The 22,180-nt window shown below is 41.8% G+C and overlaps 1 protein-coding gene across 2 annotated transcripts in view; it reads right to left on the bottom strand.

Moving 5' to 3' along the window:
- LOC148847722 (Chaperone DnaJ-domain superfamily protein) overlaps nt 1-21,928 on the bottom strand; it is a 45,272-nt gene extending 23,344 nt beyond the window's left edge. The window contains exons 1-2 of one of the 2 annotated variants that reach the window (XM_088951454.1): nt 21,379-21,928; nt 17,286-17,327 (exon numbers count right to left, since the gene is read on the bottom strand). In XM_088951454.1, the coding sequence (XP_088807580.1) occupies nt 17,286-17,327; nt 21,379-21,528 (192 nt within the window). In that variant the 5' untranslated portion in view covers nt 21,529-21,928. The remainder of the gene's footprint in view (nt 1-17,285; nt 17,328-21,378) is intronic. The other variant, XM_088951455.1, reaches the window with a different exon arrangement.
- Nucleotides 21,929-22,180: the final 252 nt, after the last annotated feature.

Below are 22,180 nucleotides of genomic sequence, written 5' to 3'. Positions count from 1 at the left end.
AGGAAAAACTGAAGAAAGGGGAAGAGTCTTGTTTCTGTTGGACTCTTCAATTTTGACCTAGGAAGTGGCACCCTAATTTTTTAGGGTTCCTTGGAGTTTTCTCTAAGGGGCAGTTCAAGTCCTGCTTGATTTGGAGGCTTCTAGAGAGAGCGGCTGCCTCTTCTCTCTCTTCTCTCGTCTTACAGAAAAGGAATCTTTTGTGGAAAGACAGTCTAGGACACCAAAAAGGTGTTGTTGGTTCTAGAAGTGTTTCGTTTGATCTTGTTACATATTTCAGTTGTTTTCTTTACATTGTTTGAGAAGCATGGAGCGTCACGGAGTTGAAAATAAGCCCGGGAGTGAAATGGAACCGGATGAGGGCAGATTTGACCCTCCACTAACATCATGACACATGGCATTTTGAAACAACTGGGTGACACCTAGAACCACCTAGGCAACAACTTGCCTTGGCCAAAATGATGGAGTCCTAGCTAGTGACCTGGCAGTGTCGCCGACCTGGCGACCTACCTCTGGCGCCGACCTGGCGATCTTTGGTGCCGACCTGGCGACCTGCCTCTAGCGCCGACCTGGCAACCTGCCTCTTGTGTCGACCTGGCGACCTGCCTCTAGCGCCGACCTGGCGACCTACCCCTATTGCCAACTTGGCGACCTGCCTCCACCGCCGACTTGGCAACCTGCCTCTAGCGCCGACCTGGCGACCTACCTCCACCCCCAACCTAGTAGAAACCTAGCCAACGACCTCGTCCACGACTCAGGGCGGCTAGCAGCACCTTGTCCAGGGCCGACTTGTGGTACCTTGTCAGTAATGGCTGAAGCAACCTCCCTCGAGGGCTTGCCGGCCTAATTGAGGTCCAAGTGGCGACATACGAGACGTGCTCGCCGTCGATTTCTGCATGCATCCCATCACTCCCGGGTCTCTCGGAAGTCAGCTCTCACACCGAATGTTTTGGGAGAAACCTAGTAAGGCGCAAAGATTGGCCTACGTGCACGACTACCTCCGAGGACTTCGGAGCAGTTAGGCACGTCCTCTCGGAGATTCCAGACGTGTTGTGTGATGCTCACGCCAAACAATGCCTATATAAAGCCTTACCTCCAACTCCAGGGGAGAGATGCGCAATTTAGTTCTCACAGCTCTCCAACTCTCTCACATTTAGCTATCTTAAAATCTTAGATTCGCTAACTTAAGCATCGGAGTGCCCACCCCAGGTAAAGCGACCCGGGCACTCTGACACTGTGTCCTTGCAGGTTGCATCAGAGCCACCTCTCCAGCTCGTCACCACTCAGCTATGCATCAGAGCCACCTCTCCAGCTCGTCACCACTCAGCTAGACATCAGAGCCACCTCTCCAGCTCGTCACCACTCAGCTAGACATTAGAGCCACCTCTCCAGCTCGTCACCATTCAGCTAGGCGTCCAAGCCACCTTCCAGGTAGGAACCATTCAGCTAGGTATCCAACCACATTCCAGGTAGGGATTATTTAGCCAAGCATCTGAGTCACCTGCCAGCCAGGAGCTGCCGAAATGCGCATCATCAATTGGCGTCGTCTGTGGAAAACGCTACAAAAGGCTATTTTCTCACCTGATTCTCTTAGCCTCAAGTAATAACATCTTCAAGCAACAACAACAACGCTTGATTGAAAGAACCACCTAGGGGGGGGGGGGGCAAAAGCAAAATGATTGGGCCAGACGAGTTCTCGCAGTCTTGCCCTGACAGAATCTCCCTAATTGTGAGGCCACCCCCATATGTCGAGCTCTACGTGCTCTATGCGAGAGTTGACGGCCAATAGAATGTGAGGCCACCCCACAGGTTTAGCCCTTTGTGGTTCCCGTGGGAGTTGATGACCAACAGGTTGTGGAGCCGCCCTTGCAGGTCAGTCCTGTCGTGGTGACGAGGTGTTTGTAGGCTGAGGTGCTGAGAGCAAAACTAGACAGTCAAAATTCTGACGCCCTGGAGATGCAGAGACTTGCCTTCGAACTGGCGACCTGCTTCCGCCAACCTAGCAACACATGTAATCAACTTGGATGAGCCTTGTTAGCCCTGTTCACAAGGTCGCCCCTACAGGTCGAGCCCTTTGTGGCTCCCGCAAGAGTCGGCGGCCAACAGACTACAATCGCCCTTGCGGATTGAGCCTTTCAAGGTTCCCATGCGAGCTGGCAACTTGTAGTTTGTAAAGCTGCCCCCGCAGGTTAAGGTCCTTGTGGCTTATCGTAGGAGTAGACGATCAGCACCTTAAAGGACTGATACAGTGCAGCCGTGGCACCGACCCGCTATTTAATTTCCAACATCGACACACATATCACAAGGGGAAGCTAAATTGCCTTTGAAGAAAACTGAAGAGAGGAGAGCTTGAGAGTTTAGCAATGAGGGTCTGAGAATGAGAGTTTCGAACCTACCCTCTCTCAGCACCCTAACATTCTTTTATTAAGATATATTTGAATAATTACAAGGAGACCCTTAGGTGGGCAAGAATTTACAAAGAACTTAATATAGACAGGATGGGCCCAGAATAAGGCCCATTACAGAAAAGAAACATAAATAACAAGAAAGAATAAACAACCTATGGGCCATTCGGCCCAACTTCTTTACACTCCCCCTCAAGCTGAGCATAGATGTCAATCATGCCAAGCTTGCTGGTATCATGCTGAAGTTTTGCCTTGGAAATGCCTTTGGTGAGAAAATCTGCCAACTGTCCTTCAGATGTGATGAAAGGAAGACACACTTCACCCGAAGAGATCATTTCCCTAATGAAGTGTCGATCAACTTCAACATGCTTGGTTCTATCATGTTGCACTGGGTTGTGAGCAATGTTGATGGCAGCCTGATTATCACTATACAACATCATTGGCTTGTCATATTCAACTCCAAGTTCTTCCATCAATGATTTTAGCCATAATAATTCAGAAACTCCATGTGCCATGGCTCTGTATTCTGCTTCAGCAGATGACCGAGCAACAACCAATTGTTTCTTGCTTCTCCAAGAAACAACATTACCAGCCACCAAGCTGCATTACCCAGAAGTAGATCTTCTGTCATCAATGTTTCTGGCCCAATCAGCATCGGTGTAGGCTTCAAGCTTCATATGACCATGCTTGGCAAACAAAATACCTTTTCCTGGGGAGCCCTTCAAATAACATAAGATTCTCTCTGCTACTGCCATATGAGTGTCTCGGGGAGCATGCATGAATTGGCTAATGCAACTGACTGCATATGCAATATCTGGTTGAGTCATGCATAGATATAAAAATTTCCCAAGAAGTCTCTGAAAGATTCCTTTATCTTCTAACAATGTCCCTTCTGAGGCTGAGAGTTTATGACTCATATCAATAGAAGTAGCAACTGGTTTAGCACCCATCTTTCCAATCTCGGAGAGCAAGTCAAGAACATACTTCCTTTGGGAGATAAGAATCCCATCCTTGGATCAAGCCACTTCTATACCAAGAAAGTATCTCAAGTCCCCCAAATCTTTAATCTCAAACTTTGTACGGAGAAAAGATTTTAGATCATGAATTCCTGAAACATCATTACCAGTCACTACAATATCATCTACATACACAATGAGGTATACTGCCAGAGGTCCACTCCTCTTCACAAAAAGAGTATGATCGAACTGTGTCTGCACATAACCAAAGTTAACAAGTGTTGTTCTAAATCTCTCAAACCATGCTCTAGGGGACTATTTTAGTCCATAAAGAGATTTCTTCAGCCTGCATACCTTCCCTTTCATATCAGTTCCATACATCCCTGGAGGAAGAGACATATAAACCTCCTCATGTAATTCACCATTCAGAAATGCATTTTTCACATCCAATTGATAAAGGGGCCAGTCAAAGTGAGCAGCTAAAGATAGAAGAACCCTAACAGATGTCATCTTGGCAACAGGTGCAATGGTCTCTAAATAATCAATCTCATATGTCTGTGTATAGCCTTTTGCAACCAGACTGGCCTTGTACCTTTCAATAGTGCCATCAGCTTGGTATTTGATAGTAAAGACCCATTTGCAACCGATCGGATCCTTCCCTTCAGGCAAATCCACCACTTCCCACGTGTCATTCTTGTATAGGGCATCGATTTCAGATCCCATAGCATCCCTCCACTCTGAAATCTTAAGAGCTTCTGACACAGACCTGAGAATAGGATGAGAAGCAATAGAAGAGAGATAGGCAAAGTATGGAGGTGAAAGCAAACTGTAAGAAAGGTGCTTGAAAATGCAGTGTGCAGTGCATTTCCGTTTTCCTTTCCTAACAGCAATGGGAATATCAAAGTCAGGGAAGGATGAATCCAAAGATGTTGAAACAGTACCTGTTGTCTCTTCTGTGACTGGAAGTGTATGAGACTCATGTGTTGTAGGAGAAACAACCTGCACATTTCTAGATCTTTGCCTTTGATACACCTTGGGATTGAGGATAGGACGAGGAGGTAGAGTACTGGGACAAGGGGAAAGGAACGACTGATCCACCCTTGATGCATTTGAAGGAGAATCAGACACATCAAGAGACTCAACAGGGATAGGAAGAGGAAGAGCAAACACCTGTGACAAATCCTTCCCCTGTGGACAATGTCCTTCTAGAGATGAACCATAAAAGGGGGAAAGCTCATCAAAGGTGACATCCATTGAGACATACTGATTGCCAGACTTTGGATCAAAACAACAATAACCCTTCTGTGTGGGGGAATAACCAAGGAAGATACACTTTTGAGCTTTGGGTTCAAATTTATGCCTTTGGACACTTGGAACATGTACATAACAGGTGCAGCCAGACACGAATAGGAACAAGAAAAAGGTCATTGTCTGGATGAAGAAGATTGAAGGGAGACTTAAACCCCAAAACCCTAGATGGCATACGGTTTATAAGATAGGTAGCAGTAAGAACAGCATCACCCCAAAACCTGGTAGGAACATGTGAGGCAAATAAGATACTTCTTGCAACTTCAACAATATGCCTATTTTTCCTCTCAACAACCTCATTCTGTTCTAGGGTCCTAGCACATGAGCTTTTTGATGAATAACCCCCATGTCAGAGAGATAGCAGGATAGGCTTTTCTCAAAGTATTCTTTTGCATTGTCAGATTTGAAGATTTTAATCCTAGTATCAAATTGGGTTAAAACAAATTCATGGAATTGTCTTACAAGTCTTGGAACTTCATCACGGGATTTCATCAGGAATATCCAAGTGAACCGAGAAAAATCATCAATAAACAGGATAAAATATTTATAGCCACCCATGGAAGGTAAGTGGTAAGGCTCCCACACATCAGAGTGCACAATATTAAAAGGAAAAGAAGATATTTTATTACTCAAATGATAATTGTTTCTACAATGCTTTGACAATTCACAAGACTCAAAATGAAGACTAGACAAACTAATTCTCTTAAACAGTTCAGGGAAAAGACGACTCAAGGCAGAAAAAGACACATGACCAAAACGACGATGACACAACATAATCCGACTAACAGACTCTGAAGAAACAGATCCAAGAACAACATTCCCAAGATGATTAGTGCATTGTTCTGGGGTATCAAGCAGGTATAATCCATTCGCCTCATGGCCACTCCCAATCACCTTCTGAGACTCCAGATCCTGAAAAACATAGTAGAAAGGAAAGAAGGTTACACAACGTTTTAATGACTTGGTTAAACTATTTACTGACAACAAATTTGTATTTAGTTTAGGTACATGAAGGGCAAAAGGTAGGAACAAGGAATTTGTAGCCTTGATGGTTCCCTTACCAGAGATAGGGGCAAGTGAACCATCAACTAAAGTGATTTTATCACGTCCAGGGAGCAAGTCATATGAAACAAATAGGGTAGAAAGATTGGTCATATGGTCAGAAGCACCTGAGTCAATAATCCAATGGATCTTGAGATTACCTGAAGTGGTAGCATGATTGGCAGAAGCCCTTATACCTGAATGAGCAAATGCTGAAGCAGCAGAAGAATTGCCTGAAGGGTTGGAAGAAGAGGTCACATCACTCAGCTGACTGATCATCTTCCCAAACTTTTCATATTCTGCTCTCATGGCTGTCAACTGTGCAGAAGCAGACATTTCTTCACTATTTGACCCAGCAGCTACATTTGCACTTCCTGATCTTTTACTATCATACTTTTTCTGAAACCGATTGGGAACAAGATTAGGATCTAGTTTCCAACACTTATCTTTGGTGTACTTTGACTTCTTGCAATACTCACATATAACTTCTTTCTTTCCTATGCCACCAGAAGTTCCAGCATTCCCTTTAGATTTAATCCCCATATTGGCAAAGTGATCATTCATATCAGCCCCTTGAACCTGAACAGCCCTTCTGCTCTCTTCACTACTCACCAATGCATAAGCTTGTAACAAAAAGACACACTCCTTGGAAAGAATATTCTGTTTTGTGATATCATATTCTGCGTTTAATCCAGTTAAGAACTCAAATACCCTGTTCCTTTCAACCAATTTTTTGTAGGTCTCTGCATCATTGGTGGTGTCCCAAGGTACAACTTCTATTAGGTCAATCTCTTGGCATAAGGACTTCACTTCTCAATTTATATGCCCGGGCCACATTGAGTTTTTGTGAATAGGTTTCCGCAATACTGTCCCAAATTTCTTTTGTTGAATTCATCCATAGGTAGTGTTGGTTGATTTGCGGCTGCATTGAGTTCACAAGCCACCCAATGACAGTGTAATTTTCTTGCATCCACTTCTTGTAGGATGGATCATCTTCTGGGGGAGCCTTCTTACTCCCGGAAATGAATCCCCACTTTCCTCTACTACAAACATGAATCTTAAATGATTGTGACCATGCCAAATAATTAGTTCCATCTAGTTTAACTGTGGTCACAGTCAATAAGGAATCATTTGGAGTTCCCTGAACCAGTCCATATTCAGCACCACTTTTGTTTTCAAACTCTGAGGAGTACATCATGTAAACACTCTAAACAGAGTTCAGCCGACCAGAAGAAGACAATATACTGAGTTCAGCCCTCAAGAAATAATCAGAAACTCCTAGGCACTGTGCACTCAGCCGAAGTAACCTTTTCAAAGTTGTGCACTCAGCCAACAAGAGTAAATACCAATCGGTATTGCTGAACATGCCTTTTCACAAACACAGTGTGGGCAATAGAGACAGCCCCACTGTCAAGGAAGAGAAAAGGCCCAAAAAAACAGTTCGTACAGCCCCTTAAAACAGCCAAAATATGAGTAACAATACACAACCTTGTTACAAGGATGTTTCGGCAGGTTTTAACAGTCCAAGAAGAAGAGAAAAACAGCCCAGAAATTTCTGGGTTAAACCAGATTTAATGCAGTCGAAGGTAGTACAGAACAGCTAGGGTTTTCGAACACTTCAATAGTCCAAACACAGTCGAAGATAATACAAAACAACCAGAAACTGAGCACAACTTACAGTTCAAGCTTCAACAATCCAAACACAGTCGAGCTTCAAAAATAGAACAACCAGTCCAAACACAGTCGAGCTTCAATGGTCCAAACAAAGTCGAACTTCAGAGTAGAAAACTGAGCACAACTTATAGTTCGAGCTTCAACAGTCCAAACACAGTCGAGCTTCAAAAACAGAACCGAGCTATTCCCCTTCTCCTTCCCTTTTTTTATTCTGATTCTTCCTGGCCACCGAACCCCTTCCCCAAGAGATTCTAGTCTTGGGCTCGTCCACTGACCTCCAAGAATCAGGTAGTATGTGACTAAGCTTCCAGCCCTATGATAATCAGGTTGAGATATGCTCTGATACCATGAAGAAAACTGAAGAGAGGAGAGCTTGAGAGTTCAGCAATGAGGGTCTGAGAATGAGAGTTTCGAACCTACCCTCTCTCAGCACCCTAACATTCTTTTATTAAGATATATTTGAATAATTACAAGGAGGCCCTTAGGTGGGCAAGAATTTACAAAGAACTTAATATAGATAGGATGGGCCCAAAATAAGACCCATTACAGAAAAGAAACATAAATAACAAGAAAGAATAAACAACCTATGGGCCATTCGGCCCATCTTCTCTACAGCCTTCAGCACCAAGGACCCCTAAGCTGACCTCAAAATATGTTGGCAACAGGCCTAAGGGCCTACAATGAAGCATAAATCTACTCCCTTCGCTGAGCTGATCTCAGCTCGGGAGTGGGGGACAATTGATGAGGGCAGATTTGGCCCTCCACTAACATCATGACACATGGCATCTCGGAACAACTGGGTAACACCCAGAACCACCTGAGCGACAACTTGCCTTAGCCAAAACGATGGAGTCCCAACTAGCGACCTGGCACTGTTGTCGACATGGTGACCTGCCTCTGGCGCCGACCTGGCAATCTGCCTCTAGTGCCGACTTGGCGACCTTCCTTTGGTGTCGACCTGGCGACCTACCTCTAGCACCGACCTGGCAACCTGCCCCTATTGCCGACTTGGCGACCTGCCTCCACCGCCGACTTGGCAACCTGCCTCTAGCGCCGACCTGGCGACCTTCCTCCACTCCCAACCTAGTAGAAACCTAGCCAGCGACCTCGTCCACGACTCAGGGCAGCTAGCAGCACCTTGTCCAGGGCCAACCTGTGGTACCTTGTCAGTAACGGCTGAAGCGACCTCGACGTGGGGAGTGACCTCCATCGAGGGCTTGCCGACCTGATTGAGGTCCAGGTAGTGACCTACGAGACGTGCTCGCCGTCGATTTCTGCATGCATCCCATCACTCCCGGGTCTCTCGGAAGTCAGCTCTCACACCAAATGTTTTGGGAGAAACCGAGTAAGGCGCAAAGATTGGCCTACGTGCAAGACTACCTCCGAGGACTTCGAAGCAGTTAGGCACGTCCTCCCGGAGATCCCAGACGTGTTGTGTGATGCTCACGCCAAACAATGCCTATATAAAGGCCTTACCTCCAACTCCAGGGAGAGATGCGCAATTTAGTTCTCACAGCTCTCCAGCTCTCTCGCATTTAGCTATCTTAAAATCTCTGATTCGCTAACTTAAGCATCGGAGTGCCCACCCCAGGTAAAGCGACCCGGGCACTCTAACACTGTCATTGCAGGTCGCATCAAAACCACCTCTCCAGCTCGTCAGCACTCAACTAGACATCAGAGCCACCTCTCCAGCTCGTCACCATTCAATTAGGCGTCAGAGCCACCTCTCCAGCTCGTCACGATTTAGCTAGGCGTCCAAGCCACCTTCCAGGTAGGAACCATTCAGATAGGTATCCAACCACATTCCAGGTAGGGATTATTCAGCCAAGCATCCGAGTCACCTGCTAGCTGGGAGCTGCCGAAATGCGCATCATCAGGACCAGTGGGAGGAGGTGTTGGAGACCTTTTTGAGACTGGGACCATTACTACAGTTAGGTTGGATGGTGCAAATTACTTAGAATGGTCACAATCTGGAGAAGTTGATGAGAGGTTTCTTATGGGAGTCAAGACAAGAAAAAAAGGATCACTTGGTTAATTGGGAAATTGTGTACAGAAGTAAAGAAGATGGGGGTTTGGGACTTGGGAGGGTAACTAGAAAAAATCAAGCTCTGTTAGGGAAATGGTTGTGGCGATGGTCATTGGAAAGAGAGAGATTGTGGCATGAGGTGGTGGGAAGCATTCATGGGAGGTTAGAGAATGGATGGGATGTTGGTGTATCAAGGCAAGCTAACCTAGCAGCACTTTGGAAGGCCATTCACAACACCCTTCCTCAATTCCTCAATTTTATTCGGTATGAAGTTTGTTCTGGCAATTTTGGGGAGGATATTTGGGTAGGAGACACACCTTTAAAGGATCTATTCCCTTCGCTATTTTCTGTTTCTTTGTACAAAAAAGAGGTGGTCTCAAAATTTGTCTCACCTTTGGGAACACCCTTAGATCCTACTTGGGATTTTGGGTTTCGTAGAGGACTTAGGGATGATGAAATTGAATCCCTTTCTGTTTTGCTTGGTTGTCTTAATCAGGTTTGTTTGGATCCCTCCAAGCCAGATAAGAGGGTATGGACTCCTAGACCCAATGGAACCTTCACTTGTGCTTCTTTCTTCAAGTCCATCTCTCGACCTTCTACTCACCAACCCTTTCCGTCAAAAGAAATTTAGTGCAAGCCAGTTCCCCAAAACATTATGGCGTTTTGTTGGGAAGTTTTCCATGGGAAAGTAAAAACACTCTAGATAACCTACAAAAGAGAAGGCCTTTCCTTTGTATTTCTCCTAATTGGTGTATACTCTGTAGAGCTCACGGTGAGGATTGTTACCACCTATTAATATCTTGTCCCTTTTCTGCAGACCTTTGGGCTTGGCTACTTTCGTTGTTTGGGAGTAGTTGGAGTCTACCAGCAGAAGTTCACATGCTCTTCAACCATTCTACCTTTTATTGGCCTACAACAATAGGGAGAATTATGTGGAGATGTGCTTGTGCTGCCTTGATTTGGACTCTTTGGGAAGAAAGGAATATTAGAATTTTTCAAGAAAAGGAAACGAGCAGTCAGGAATTGAAAGACTGTGTTTTAAATAGGGCAATACCTTGGCTGAAGACCTTGGAAATCTTTCATCAATTCTCCTTTAATGACCTTTGGAGAAATTGGTCAACAGTAGCAAGGTGTTCATCTCTAAAGGATAAATCAATTACAAGCTGGTCTCCTCCATCAGAAGGCTCACTAAAGTTGAACTTTGATGGAAGTAGCATGGGTAATCCATGATTATCCGGAATGGGGGTGCTTTGAGAAATGAGAGATTTTGTTGCTCTAGTCAGGTCCCTTGGGAATTGGGGACTCCATCAAGGCAAAACTTTTAGCTACTGTACAAGGGATGCAATTTGCAAACCAGCTAGGGGTACAACACCTAACAATCGAGGGGGATTCCAAAGTGATGGTGGGTTGGTTGAAAAATCCTAAAGAGGCTATGTGGCGTTACAAGAATGAAATGAAGAAATTTAGTTGGTTGACAAGGAATATGTTGGTCATTGTACAGTAGGTGGGGAGATCAGCAAATACTTTGTCAGATGTGTTAGCTAAGCAAGGGGTAAATAGGAAAGAATTGTTTTGGGCTCAGTTGTGATTCTTGCTTTTCTTTCCTAGTTTACTTGTAAGATTCAAGGAGGGGCTGCAGCTCACGCCTCTCCCTGGGATGTTGTATGAACTCACTCTAAACCTGCTTCTGAATTAATAAATTTATTATCATTCATCAAAAAAAAAATTAGGGTATATCACTAGTGAGGAAGTGAAACCCGAAACTAGCAACTCCCAGTAGGTACAGGAGAATTATATGGTGATGATTTGGTTGTGTAATTCCATTTGCCCCATATAGGTAAAATTTTTTTATGGGCAAATACAACTAAGGAAATATGGGATGGGGTTGTAGAAACCTATTCACAAAGGGAGAATGTTGCTAGGGCTTATCGGTTGAGAAATCAGATTATTTCTACAAGGCAGGGAGATAGACCTGTTGCAGCCTATTTTTCAGCCCTTAAAACCTTGTGGCAGGAGATCGACCATTTAGAGACATTTGCTTGGGAAACCACTAAGGGTGCAGCTACCTATCAAAAACATCTAGAGAAGTATAGGGTGTTTGAATTTCTTGTTGGCCTTAATCCTGAGTATGATATTGCAAGAAAGCATCGTCTTTCTAGGGACAGTGTTACCCTCTCCCAGGCATATGCCTTTATGTCAGGGGAGGAGAGCAGGAGAGATGTGATGATGAAAAATCTTGTTTCTGATCAGTCTGCCATGGTGAGTATTGTGAAACCTAAACAAAGTGGAGATCGGAGTGGCAGTGAAATCAAGAAGGAAGATAAAAGAGATTTGATCTGTGACTACTGTAAGAAGCCTAAACACACAAGAGATACTTGTTGGAAGCTTCCCCCACATCTTGTGCTGATTAGACTGAAAAATAAGAAGGGAAATGCACACATGGAAGTTACTGGTGACATTCCGGCCCCTCCTACTATAGCTGCTCTGGAGTTTGTTGCAGTTGCTGTAGTAAGGGCCGAACTTGAGAGGTATGGGCAACTTTTGAACCAGCGGGATACAACCACTTCCAGTTCAGCAGCAAGCGGACAACAAGGTACAGGTGGCACTGGTGGAGTCCACTCTACTGCCTTTGCTCACACAAATAGTTCACACGTCACTGCAAATTATGTTTCTACTTCAAGTAAGGAGGGACCTCCTTGGATTATAGATTCTGGAGCCTCAGAGCACATTACCCATAGTTCTACTATTTTTTCTTCTTACCAACTCTATTCAAGCAGAGATAGGGTCTCCACAGCTGATGGATCCCATGTTCCTATTGTTGGGAAGGGATCTGTCAAGATTAGTGATTCTATTTCTCTACCCTCAGTCCTTCATGTTCCTAGATTGAGCACTAATTTGTTATCTGTTAGTAGTTTGATTAAGAACCTGAACTGCTCAGTAATTTTTTCTCCTGGTCATTGTATTTTGCAGGATCTGGATTCAAAGAGGACGATTGGGAGTGGTCGTGAAGTGAATGGGATCTACCTCCTGGATGTTCTTTCTCCTCATCAGAGTCATCATATCAGCAGGGATAGTGAGTCAGGGTTTGTGGGTCAAATTATGCTTTGGCATAATCGTTTGGCCATTTACCTTTTTCTTCTTTGAGTCTTTTGTTTCCAAAACTTTTTGAGTCTGTTAGTTTGTCATGTTTGGAGTGTGAAGGTTGTCAACTTGGAAAGCATTATAGACATTCATATAAACCTAGTAATAAAAGTTGTTCATCTTCTTTTGATGTTATTCATTCAGATGTGTGGAGACCTTATCATGTTCCTTCTATGGGAGGTTATTGATATTTTCTCTTATTTGTGGATGATTTCTCACGATACTCTTGGATTTACCTGATGAGATCCCGCGATGAAGTTCCATTCTTGGTGATGCAATTTCATCAGATGGTGCTAACACAGTTTGGAATAAGAATAAAGGTGTTCAGATCAAACAATGCCAGGGAATATTTTGAAAAACACCTTGCTTCATATCTGTTAGAATATGGTGTTGTCCATCAAAGCAGTTGTCCCTACAGTCCATAGCAGAATGGTGTTGCAGAAAGGAAGAACAGACACATTGTTGAGATTGCAAGAAGCATGAAGAGCACATCTACAGTTCTAGTTCGGTTTTGGGGTGATGCAGTTCTCAAGGCAGTATATCTGATTAACAGGGTGCCCTTTCGTATACTTGGATTCAACACCCCATTCAGTCTCCTTTTTCTTGAGGGAGAGATGTTTCATATTCCTCACAGGGTGTTTGGGTGTGTCTGCTTTGCACATGTCCTTGGTCCTCACTGCTCAAAGCTTGATCCCAAGGCGAAGAAGTGTGTCTTCCTTGGATATGCGAAAAATCAGAAAGGGTACTACTACTTTGATCCTGTCTCTGGGAGCCGGTATGTTACCATGGATGTCATTTTTTTTTAATCCACATACTTCTTTTCAAAGGATCATTCTCAGAGGGAGTGTTTTGGGGAAGTGAGTCAGTAGTCTATTCATCTCCCACTTCCAGTCCCTATGTCTACTCCTGTGCTTGACCATCCTGTGTCACCTACCTTACCACCTCCTTTGCGTCCTACTTCTCAGCATTACTTACGACAGAGACTTCACAAGGAGGTTAATTCCACTGCAACAGAACTCACATCACTTCCTGTCGATTCCTTGGAGACTCCAGATTCGACTGACATGGATTCAAGTATTCCTCTTGGTCCCGCTACTATTTCAGTTCCCATTGATTCTACTAACCCTGTCATAGATAACCTTGATATTCCTATTGCTCTCAGAAAAGGGAAGAGAAAGTGTATTGCTCATTGTATTTCACAGTACTTATCCTACAGTAAACTTTCTCCTTCCTACCGTGTTTTTCTTTCCTCCCTTGACTCGGTGTCTATACCCAAGGGTGTTAGTGAGGCTCTCTCCAAACCTGAGTGGAAGATAGCTATGCAGGAAGAGATGGCAGCTTTGATTAAGAATCAGACATGGGACATTGTGGATCTACTAGAAGGCAAGGAGACAATTGGATGCATATGGGTTTACACGGTAAAATATAAGGCAGATGGAAGTATAGAAAGGTACAAGGCAAGACTTGTTGCAAAAGGGTACACACAGACCTATGGTGTTGATTACTTAGATACCTTTGCACCGGTTGCAAAGATGACCTCTGTTCAGATACTTCTTTCTCTTGCTGCCTCATACTCTTGGCCCTTGTTTCAACTTGATGTGAAGAATGCTTTCCTAAATGGGGATCTGCAAGAGGAAGTGTATATGAATCTTCCTGTTGGTTTTTACAGTGGTATTGAAAAGGGAAAGGTACGCAGGCGCTTAAGAAGTCACTTTATGGCTTGAAACAATCTCCCATAGCATGGTTTGACATATTCAAAAAGGCCTTGATTGCTTTTGGATACACTCAGACTCAATCCGATCATACCTTGTTTGTGAAGCGAAGGGGATCTTTGGTGTCAGTCCTAATTGTTTATGTGGATGATATTATTGTCACGGGGAATGACTTAAGTGAGATTAATTGTCTGAAAAGGAATCTACATAAAGAATTTGAAATTAAGGATCTTAGAGAACTGAAATACTTCCTAGGCATTGAAGTTGCAAGATCAAAACATGGAGTTTTTATCTCTCAAAGGAAGTATGTCTTGAATCTTCTTCAAGAGACAGGGAAACTTGGAACGAAGGCAATCAGTACCCCTATTGATCAGAACCATAGAATCAATGCATCAAAAGGTGAACCAGTAAAGGACATTGGGAGATATCAAAGACTTGTGGGTCGGCTGCTATACTTGTGTATGACAAGACCAAACATTTCCTATGCAGTAAGTGTGGTAAGTCAATACATGCATGCTTCACGAGTCCAGCATTAGGAGGCAGTTGACAGGATTCTTGCTTATCTAAAGGGACACCCGGGCAGAGGCATATTGTTTATTGATCATGGACAGTTGAAACTAGAGGCTTATACAGATGCAGATTGGGCAGCATGCCTTTATGACAAGAGATCAACTTCAAGAGTGTGCACCCTTGTTGGGGGTAACCTTGTCTCGTGGAAGAGTAAGAAACAAACAGTGGTGGCAAGATTAAGTGCTGAAGCTGAATACAGGGCCATGGCACATGGAGTTTCAGAACTTCTCTGAATTCGTTCCCTATTAGAAGAACCTACGATGTTATACTGTGATAACCAGGCAGCAATTAACATTGCCAATAACCCAGTCCAGCATGACCGAACTAAGCACATTGAAGTAGATAGACATTTTATCAGAGAAAGAGTAACTTCTAGAGAAGTTTGTCTTCCATACATTGCTTCTGATCTGCAGCTCGCAGATGTTCTCACAAAAGGTGTTGCAAAGAATAAGCTGGAGCATGATCTACGCAAGTTGGGAATGTGTGACGTTTACTCCCAACTTGAGGGGGAGTGTTGAGTTGGGCCTAGTTGTTTTTTATTCTTATTTTAAGATATTTAGTTAGGAAGTTGTTGGGCTTTAGGCCCATTAGTTTATGTTTTCAATTTGTGACTGTTCAGCTACATTAGTAGCCACCCTATTAAGGGCATCCTTGTAATATCTCATCCTTTAAGTTAAGTATAAATATCATGAGGGGTTGGCGGCTGGGGTTAATTTAAGAATCCTGGTTGACTTCCTACTCTTTTCTCCTTCTCTTTTCTTCTCTACTACTGAGATCTTTATCTTCCTCCCCTTTTCCTTTCACAAGAAATTCAACTAAATCTACAATTGGATGAATGCAATTAACTGTACCGACATTGGCCAAACACCAATACAAACAATCGGCACCAATCCAATCTCACCAAGTTCTAGAACTGCGTAAGTCCAATTCAACCCTTTAGGCTGATAGCAACTAACATAGATCTCAGCACAAACACCACAAGATTCATGATACATCAGGGATGGGCTCTACCCACTTAACTACAGTCCCATACAGTTAAAACCCCCTTATTCCAAAGGCCTCAAATCTATGAAAGTTCAGCATTTTTCCATAAATAGTATTAAAACCCATTTTTTACAAATTAATAACAGCTTATTAATTGCTCGAGCTGGGTTTGTCTCGAAGAGACAAGAGACTCTACCCAATGTGATACAATGATACTCTGTTTGATTCTCCTTTGATCCAATGCCTACCACCCACTATAAAGGCAGCTGGCAGTACTTGCTAGCTCACATCATAGTTTAGCCATCAGAGGCAATGGATGGAAAGAAAGAGTCCATCGCCTAGCCAATCTTGAATAAGCATCTTTTCAATTCAATTGATGAGCCACATTATTTACAAAAATAACTAAGCTTCCATCATCAGACTAATGAGATTCCAATCCCAAAGTGAGAAAAAGTAGTGAGATTCTACCCCTTCCATCTCCACTTTTTTTCTCTCTCTGGTTCTCTCTTCTTTTTTTTTTTTTTTGCTTCCTGAAAATCTTCCTCAAAGCCCTTGCAAGTTTCTGTAAGTTGTGACATCACCAGGCATGGGTACCATGCTACACTAACAGAATGAAACCCTTCAATATTGAAGAGTATGAAAAGAAGGTGGTTTCCTCCTGAATTTTCTCCCTTGGGTTACTCCTCAAAAATAGGCCAATTTCTCCTCCAAATAAACAACAAGAAGCAAAAGGGAGGAGATTTCAAGGAATTATTTTTCCCTTATAGGAAAACAATTTAGATGGCCATGGTGAAATCAATTAGGGAAATCCGGAAGTACATGGAAGCACCCCTAGTGTAGGACAACACTCTAAGCCTAAAGGGACAATGGATTAAAAGATGGAGAACCATTTCCTCTTTAGCATTGCATAGTACACACGCTCAGGAGAATGCCAATCTTCTTAAAATCAAGTGATCAAATCTCACTATCTTATCCAAACACTTATGATGTGTTTACAAGTATTTGAGCCTAACAATATAAGCACAAACCAAGGCTTCATAAAGAACTAATTTCTTTAGGTATAACTGTATAAGGGCCATAACCCAATGTTGGTCCTCGCCATACATGGTCTTGGGAGGGGTGGGCTCGGTACAGATCTAACCTTCAGCATTTTCTTGAACAAAGAAGTCAATTTCAGACTCTAACCACTGCTCTCAACTTATCAGCTCGAGATTTTACTGTTGCACCAAGAAATGACTCCTAATTTGTTTAGCTGTTGAGGTAATTAAATTAAAATATTGCAAGATCTTTCTGCCCTTAACTATTACATCTGGCTTTAGCTCCCATACATGAATGAAAAGTTTCCCTTGAATTTTACAATTTTAGAAGACTTTAAGTGGAGTGGACATAAGTTCATCAAAGAAGAGATTGATGTGACAAAGAAGTGCTTGCTTTGGGATTCAAAAAATAAGGCAAGAACAATAATTTGTACCTGAGTATAGAACCAGTCAGCAGTCCGGCGCAACTGCCCAACCTGGTCAATGATCACAACTATTAGAGAAGTGTTTTCAAAAAATGACATCTTAAATAATGAGCAAATATTATAAATTTCCTAACTGGTTGTAAAAGGTTTTTCATTTTCCTTTTTATTGCTAAGTTGTACAGAGCAGCAGCAGCAACAGCAACAACAACAACAACAATAACAATAGTAACATATATGGTGAAACAACCCACGTTTTGATTCATAAATCCATATAGATATCAATGAGATCAAGGTTAACCTATGAATATGATGAATTTCTTTTTCTTCTTGGATATCTTTCTCATGGGAGTAACTCTTATATCCACTGGTATTGCTTCCAAAAATGATTGCAGAAGTATGTTTCAAATTCCAACAACCACATCAATCAGACCAATGCTTACTGCAATGGGAAAATCTCAATCTCAGCTTCAAGTCTGAAAACAGCCACTTTGTGTTGAAGTTCCAAAGAGTAGGTTTGTATCTAGTCCACCACTCCTAAGGACCTGGATAACCAGGACCAACATTGGGTGATGTCCTTTCTTTCGTGGGCAGCGTTGCATGGACTCTCCCAAATGGGTTAAGTGTTCGTGCTGAACATGTATCAGACTCTGACATTCCATGGACTATTATGTTTCTATGTGACATTTTTCTTTTCCTCCTTGCTTATTCAACACAAATGAATAGCTAATATATATGCAATGAATACATTTTTACAATAAAATGTTATAAGTACCAATAATATAATCTTTTAGACCTTTTTCTATTGGTTTATAATGTTAAAATTCAACAAAATATAGACTATTGTAATAGATTATACTTTTCTAATAGATGTGTCCACAAGTCCTTGATTCTTCATCTTTCTGAGTTGTACTCCCAAACACAAATAGGATTCTAATTCTCGTGTCTATCTCCATGTCCATGTAACACTGTTTGCAGGTAAGGGTTTACTCAACTCTGGTCTACAAATTAGGAATAGTTGAGGAAAATTCACATCTAAATACAGGCCAGCTAGATTGTTTATATCAATAACCTGAGACTGATAAAAGTCAATTGACTTCTACAGTTATACCTTGTTGACTGAAAGCCAAATGCATTTTGATGACAGCAAACTCGCCATAAAGACTATGCTAATCATGTCTGAATCTTGCAGCCTTGAATGTGTTTAAATGTGTTAAAGTAATTACATATGTTTCAAGTATTATTCAACATGCACGTGTTATGGTTTAACAAGGTCCGTAACAGGAAGAAAGATGAAAGAAGGTTATGCAGCTCCAAGCTTCAGTCCATTATTCAGTTCAAAGAAGTCAGCAACCGAAGGAAGAGTCAAAGTGTTTCTCAAGCTTCAAGGTATCCTGAGAATCAAGCAGTTGATGTTGAAGGAAGACCACTTACTGCTTGTGTTTCAAAGAATTGGTCATCTCAAGTGACTGGTTCGTGATGCAAAGAAAAGATCGCTGCTCAAGTATCAGCGTATTTAAGTAAACAAACATAAGCAACTGACATGTTTTTGCTTCAATGGCATATTTAACCATTTGGGATCGATTTTATGGAAAACATTTCATACACACAAATAAAGGAAATCAAGACCTTAGATATGGACCTTACGAGGTAAATATATGCCTATTTGACCTCAGAAACTCAGCCTTGATTGTTTTAGAATCCTTCCTAAGTCCTTGGTCGAAAATATAAAATATGAAAAGCCTCTAGGTTTAAGGAGTTAGCTCATGGATACAAAGAGTCAATCCATGAACAATAGGAGTTGAACCATGAACACAAAGAGTCAACCCATTAACATTAGGAGTTGACCTATGCGCACTAAGAACCAATCCATGGACGAAGGAGTCATCCCTTGATTTTGAATTATTTTTGGGTGACAAGGAGTGAACCCTAGATTAATTAGACGACTCTTGGGTAGATTCTTTTTAGACCATTGGGTCACATTAAATGCTTTGTCTTAGCAGTGATTGCTTTTGTACTTTAAACAATTGAAAAAGGGGACTTTTGAAAGGTCTGTCGAGAAAAAAATTATCAGAAAGAAAAAAGGTCTATCGAGAAAAGCAATGGTAAAAATATGAAAGCTTTGACAGATTTGCTCTTGGGGTCTCAATATAAAAGCAAAAACATAGTTCTTGTAAAAAGAATAGAACAGCTTCTGGATGAACTTAAAAATGTTTCAAATCATGTTTTCTCCTAGAATCAACAATGGTGAAAAAAAAGGAGAACTCAATGATTAGAATCTGCATAAAGAAATTCTAGACAATGAGCTCAACAATTTCTATCAGAATAAATCAACCAAAGGAATTCCAACCTTCCAGTCTTAAGTATCAAAATCTAAATGAAAGTATAGCACAAGGAAGGACTTCTCGGACCATATGTAAACATTATGGATAATTCTACAAACAATGTTTGAAACCCTGACATGTGCAAATGAGTTGAATAGTTTGAACCATGAAAATTGTATATCTTTATTTGAAGGTGTAACCAGCACTGTGAAAACTTGTTTGTGATGGTGTGATCAACACCGAAGAATACTGATCATGTGGATGGTGTAGCCAGCACCAGAGAACCTTTGAGGAGTAGATGTAGGTGAGGAGGGTTGAATCACTATATAATAGTATATATCTGTGTGTGTTGCATGTTCTTAGTTTCTCTTTCTCCTTCCTAGATCTTATTGAGTAGAATCCTTTTACTAACAATTCACTAGAATAAGAATAATTATTAGGAGATCAGATAATAGTGATGAGTGCACTTGTAATTAGAACAACTCATGCTTATCTAGGATGAAAAGATCTTGGCAAGTACCCTACCATCACTCTCCTAACTGATACAAATCATAAGATTGATTTGGGTTAAGGATAATAACCCAATCGTCCATTTCTTTTGTTAGGAGATTATGAATCTTTGTGTTGTAATCTAACAAAATTAAATCTTGGATTGAAGGGAGAGTTTGCCTCCAACTGAATTCACCCCCCTGGATTAGCCACCTGGGCAACATACCTGACTGATATGTTCTAGAATCACATAACAGGGGCAGCTGATTTTCTGAAAGTTGGCAATGTTGGACAGAGCAAAGTATTCATATTTCAAATATATTCTCAGTCTCATGCATTCACAAATCTATTTCAAATTTTCCAAATATCTTGGTCTCTAGATACCTCATATAATCATATGCATGTCAAACAACAATGCACATGATGAGGACCTGTTACAAACTCAAATACCCTCTATGGCTTGTCAAGACTCGAGAGTATATTGCTTGGACCAAAAGGTACCCTTGAGAGTGATAAGAGTGAGCAGCAAAGGATGACCTAGCTATGCTTCCATAATAAGCCTTACTATGATTTTTGGGAAAGCCATGGAAATGGTCGAGACGCCCTTCAGATCCATGCAAAAAGAGTTTAATCAGATTAATCAAGGACCGCTTTTTATCCATTTTTTCCTTAATGCTCACCAACTTCCTACAAGCACGGATTACTAATGCCAATTGCTAAGGTGTCTATTTGCATTCCAAGAGATTTTCTATTGATATGGCTGTCCCCTGCCCCTACACCCCAACAGACAGCAAAAGACAACCAGGGAGGATGTCTGAAACTCAGCCTACTTCCTCAAACCAGATAACGGTCTATCACAGTCAAGTAAAATGCGCGAAGCTTAACCCATTGACCACTATCTAACCCATGGCAGGCCCGCCAGAGATTTGAACCAAACAACCGAATTGATTTAATGTTTCAACGAGTAAAATGGCCAATAAAACACAACCTGGAGAGAAATTGCAAATAACAGAATTCTATAATCTATATAAATTATCAAGAATTTTCTTGGTCATTAAACCATTAAAAAGAGTAATCCAATAAATCCTAAATCCAAAACCCCAGTATGCAACAAACCCAAGTTACGATTTGCAAAGATCAATGGAATCCATCCTCCAAATTCCGGTCTAGGACACGACAAAGATGGAGAATTTGAAATGAGATATTTCAAGGATATGAAAGAAGGAGAAATGATACGGAAAGCGGGTAAAATAGCAAGTGAAGAACGATAAGAAAATAAGCAGGGCACTTACAGCAAATGTGGTGGCGGTGGCGCCAATCAGACCGAACAAGAGAATTCCCCAAATCCTCATCCCTTCTCCATCTTGGTTTGTTTCGTATGGTGTTTTCGGTGGCCATGAAGTAGAATTTGTATCGTCTCTCTTCTCCTCCTCTGGCTTCATCTTCACTGTTATATCTAACTAATATCTAATTCGGAGACCTCGTAACAGAGACTGAAACCCCAGACCATGATTTCTATCAACCAACTTCGTGAGACTAATTTCTGAGTTCGTTAAACCCCCACAGAATGAAATAGGGCTGACGGGAAGTTGTGGTTGAGTTCGTGGTCGAGTCCTGTATTTTGTTTTTTAGAAGAGTCCTGTTGTTGGTTGAGGTGGGTTTCACGGAAAGTCGAAGGAGATTACGCAATTTTTTCGATTGAGCGAGTCGTTATCTGTCTGCTGTACTTATCATGCACTCCCATTCGGGTCCGATCTCCTACACTTTTTTGAATAGGGATCTCCTACACTTAACGCATAAACGAAGGGGAAATCCAATCGAAAAAAAGCAGCGTCGGTTTTTTTTATTTATTTTTAGGATAAATTACAAAGATTCCCTTTTATTATGGGTCAGTGACAAAGACCCCTATATTTTAATCGGTAAATTTCTTAAATAATCCTTATAGTTTAATTAATTGATTAAATATATTTTTATTGTTTAAAAATATTTTAACACTACTCTTATTGTTTCTGATAATCAATTAATACTTTCCTTAACATTAATGTTCTATTATAAGCCATTCAAATTTGTATCACGTGACTATTTTAACTTTCC

Source organism: Nelumbo lutea, chromosome 6, assembly GCF_056320005.1.
Source record: "Nelumbo lutea isolate HS-2025 chromosome 6, American lotus-T2T, whole genome shotgun sequence".
In the NCBI taxonomy this organism is placed as follows: Eukaryota; Viridiplantae; Streptophyta; class Magnoliopsida; order Proteales; family Nelumbonaceae; genus Nelumbo; species Nelumbo lutea.
The sequence above is the reverse complement of the archived record's forward strand: the minus strand, read 5'-3'. Positions and strand labels throughout refer to the sequence as shown.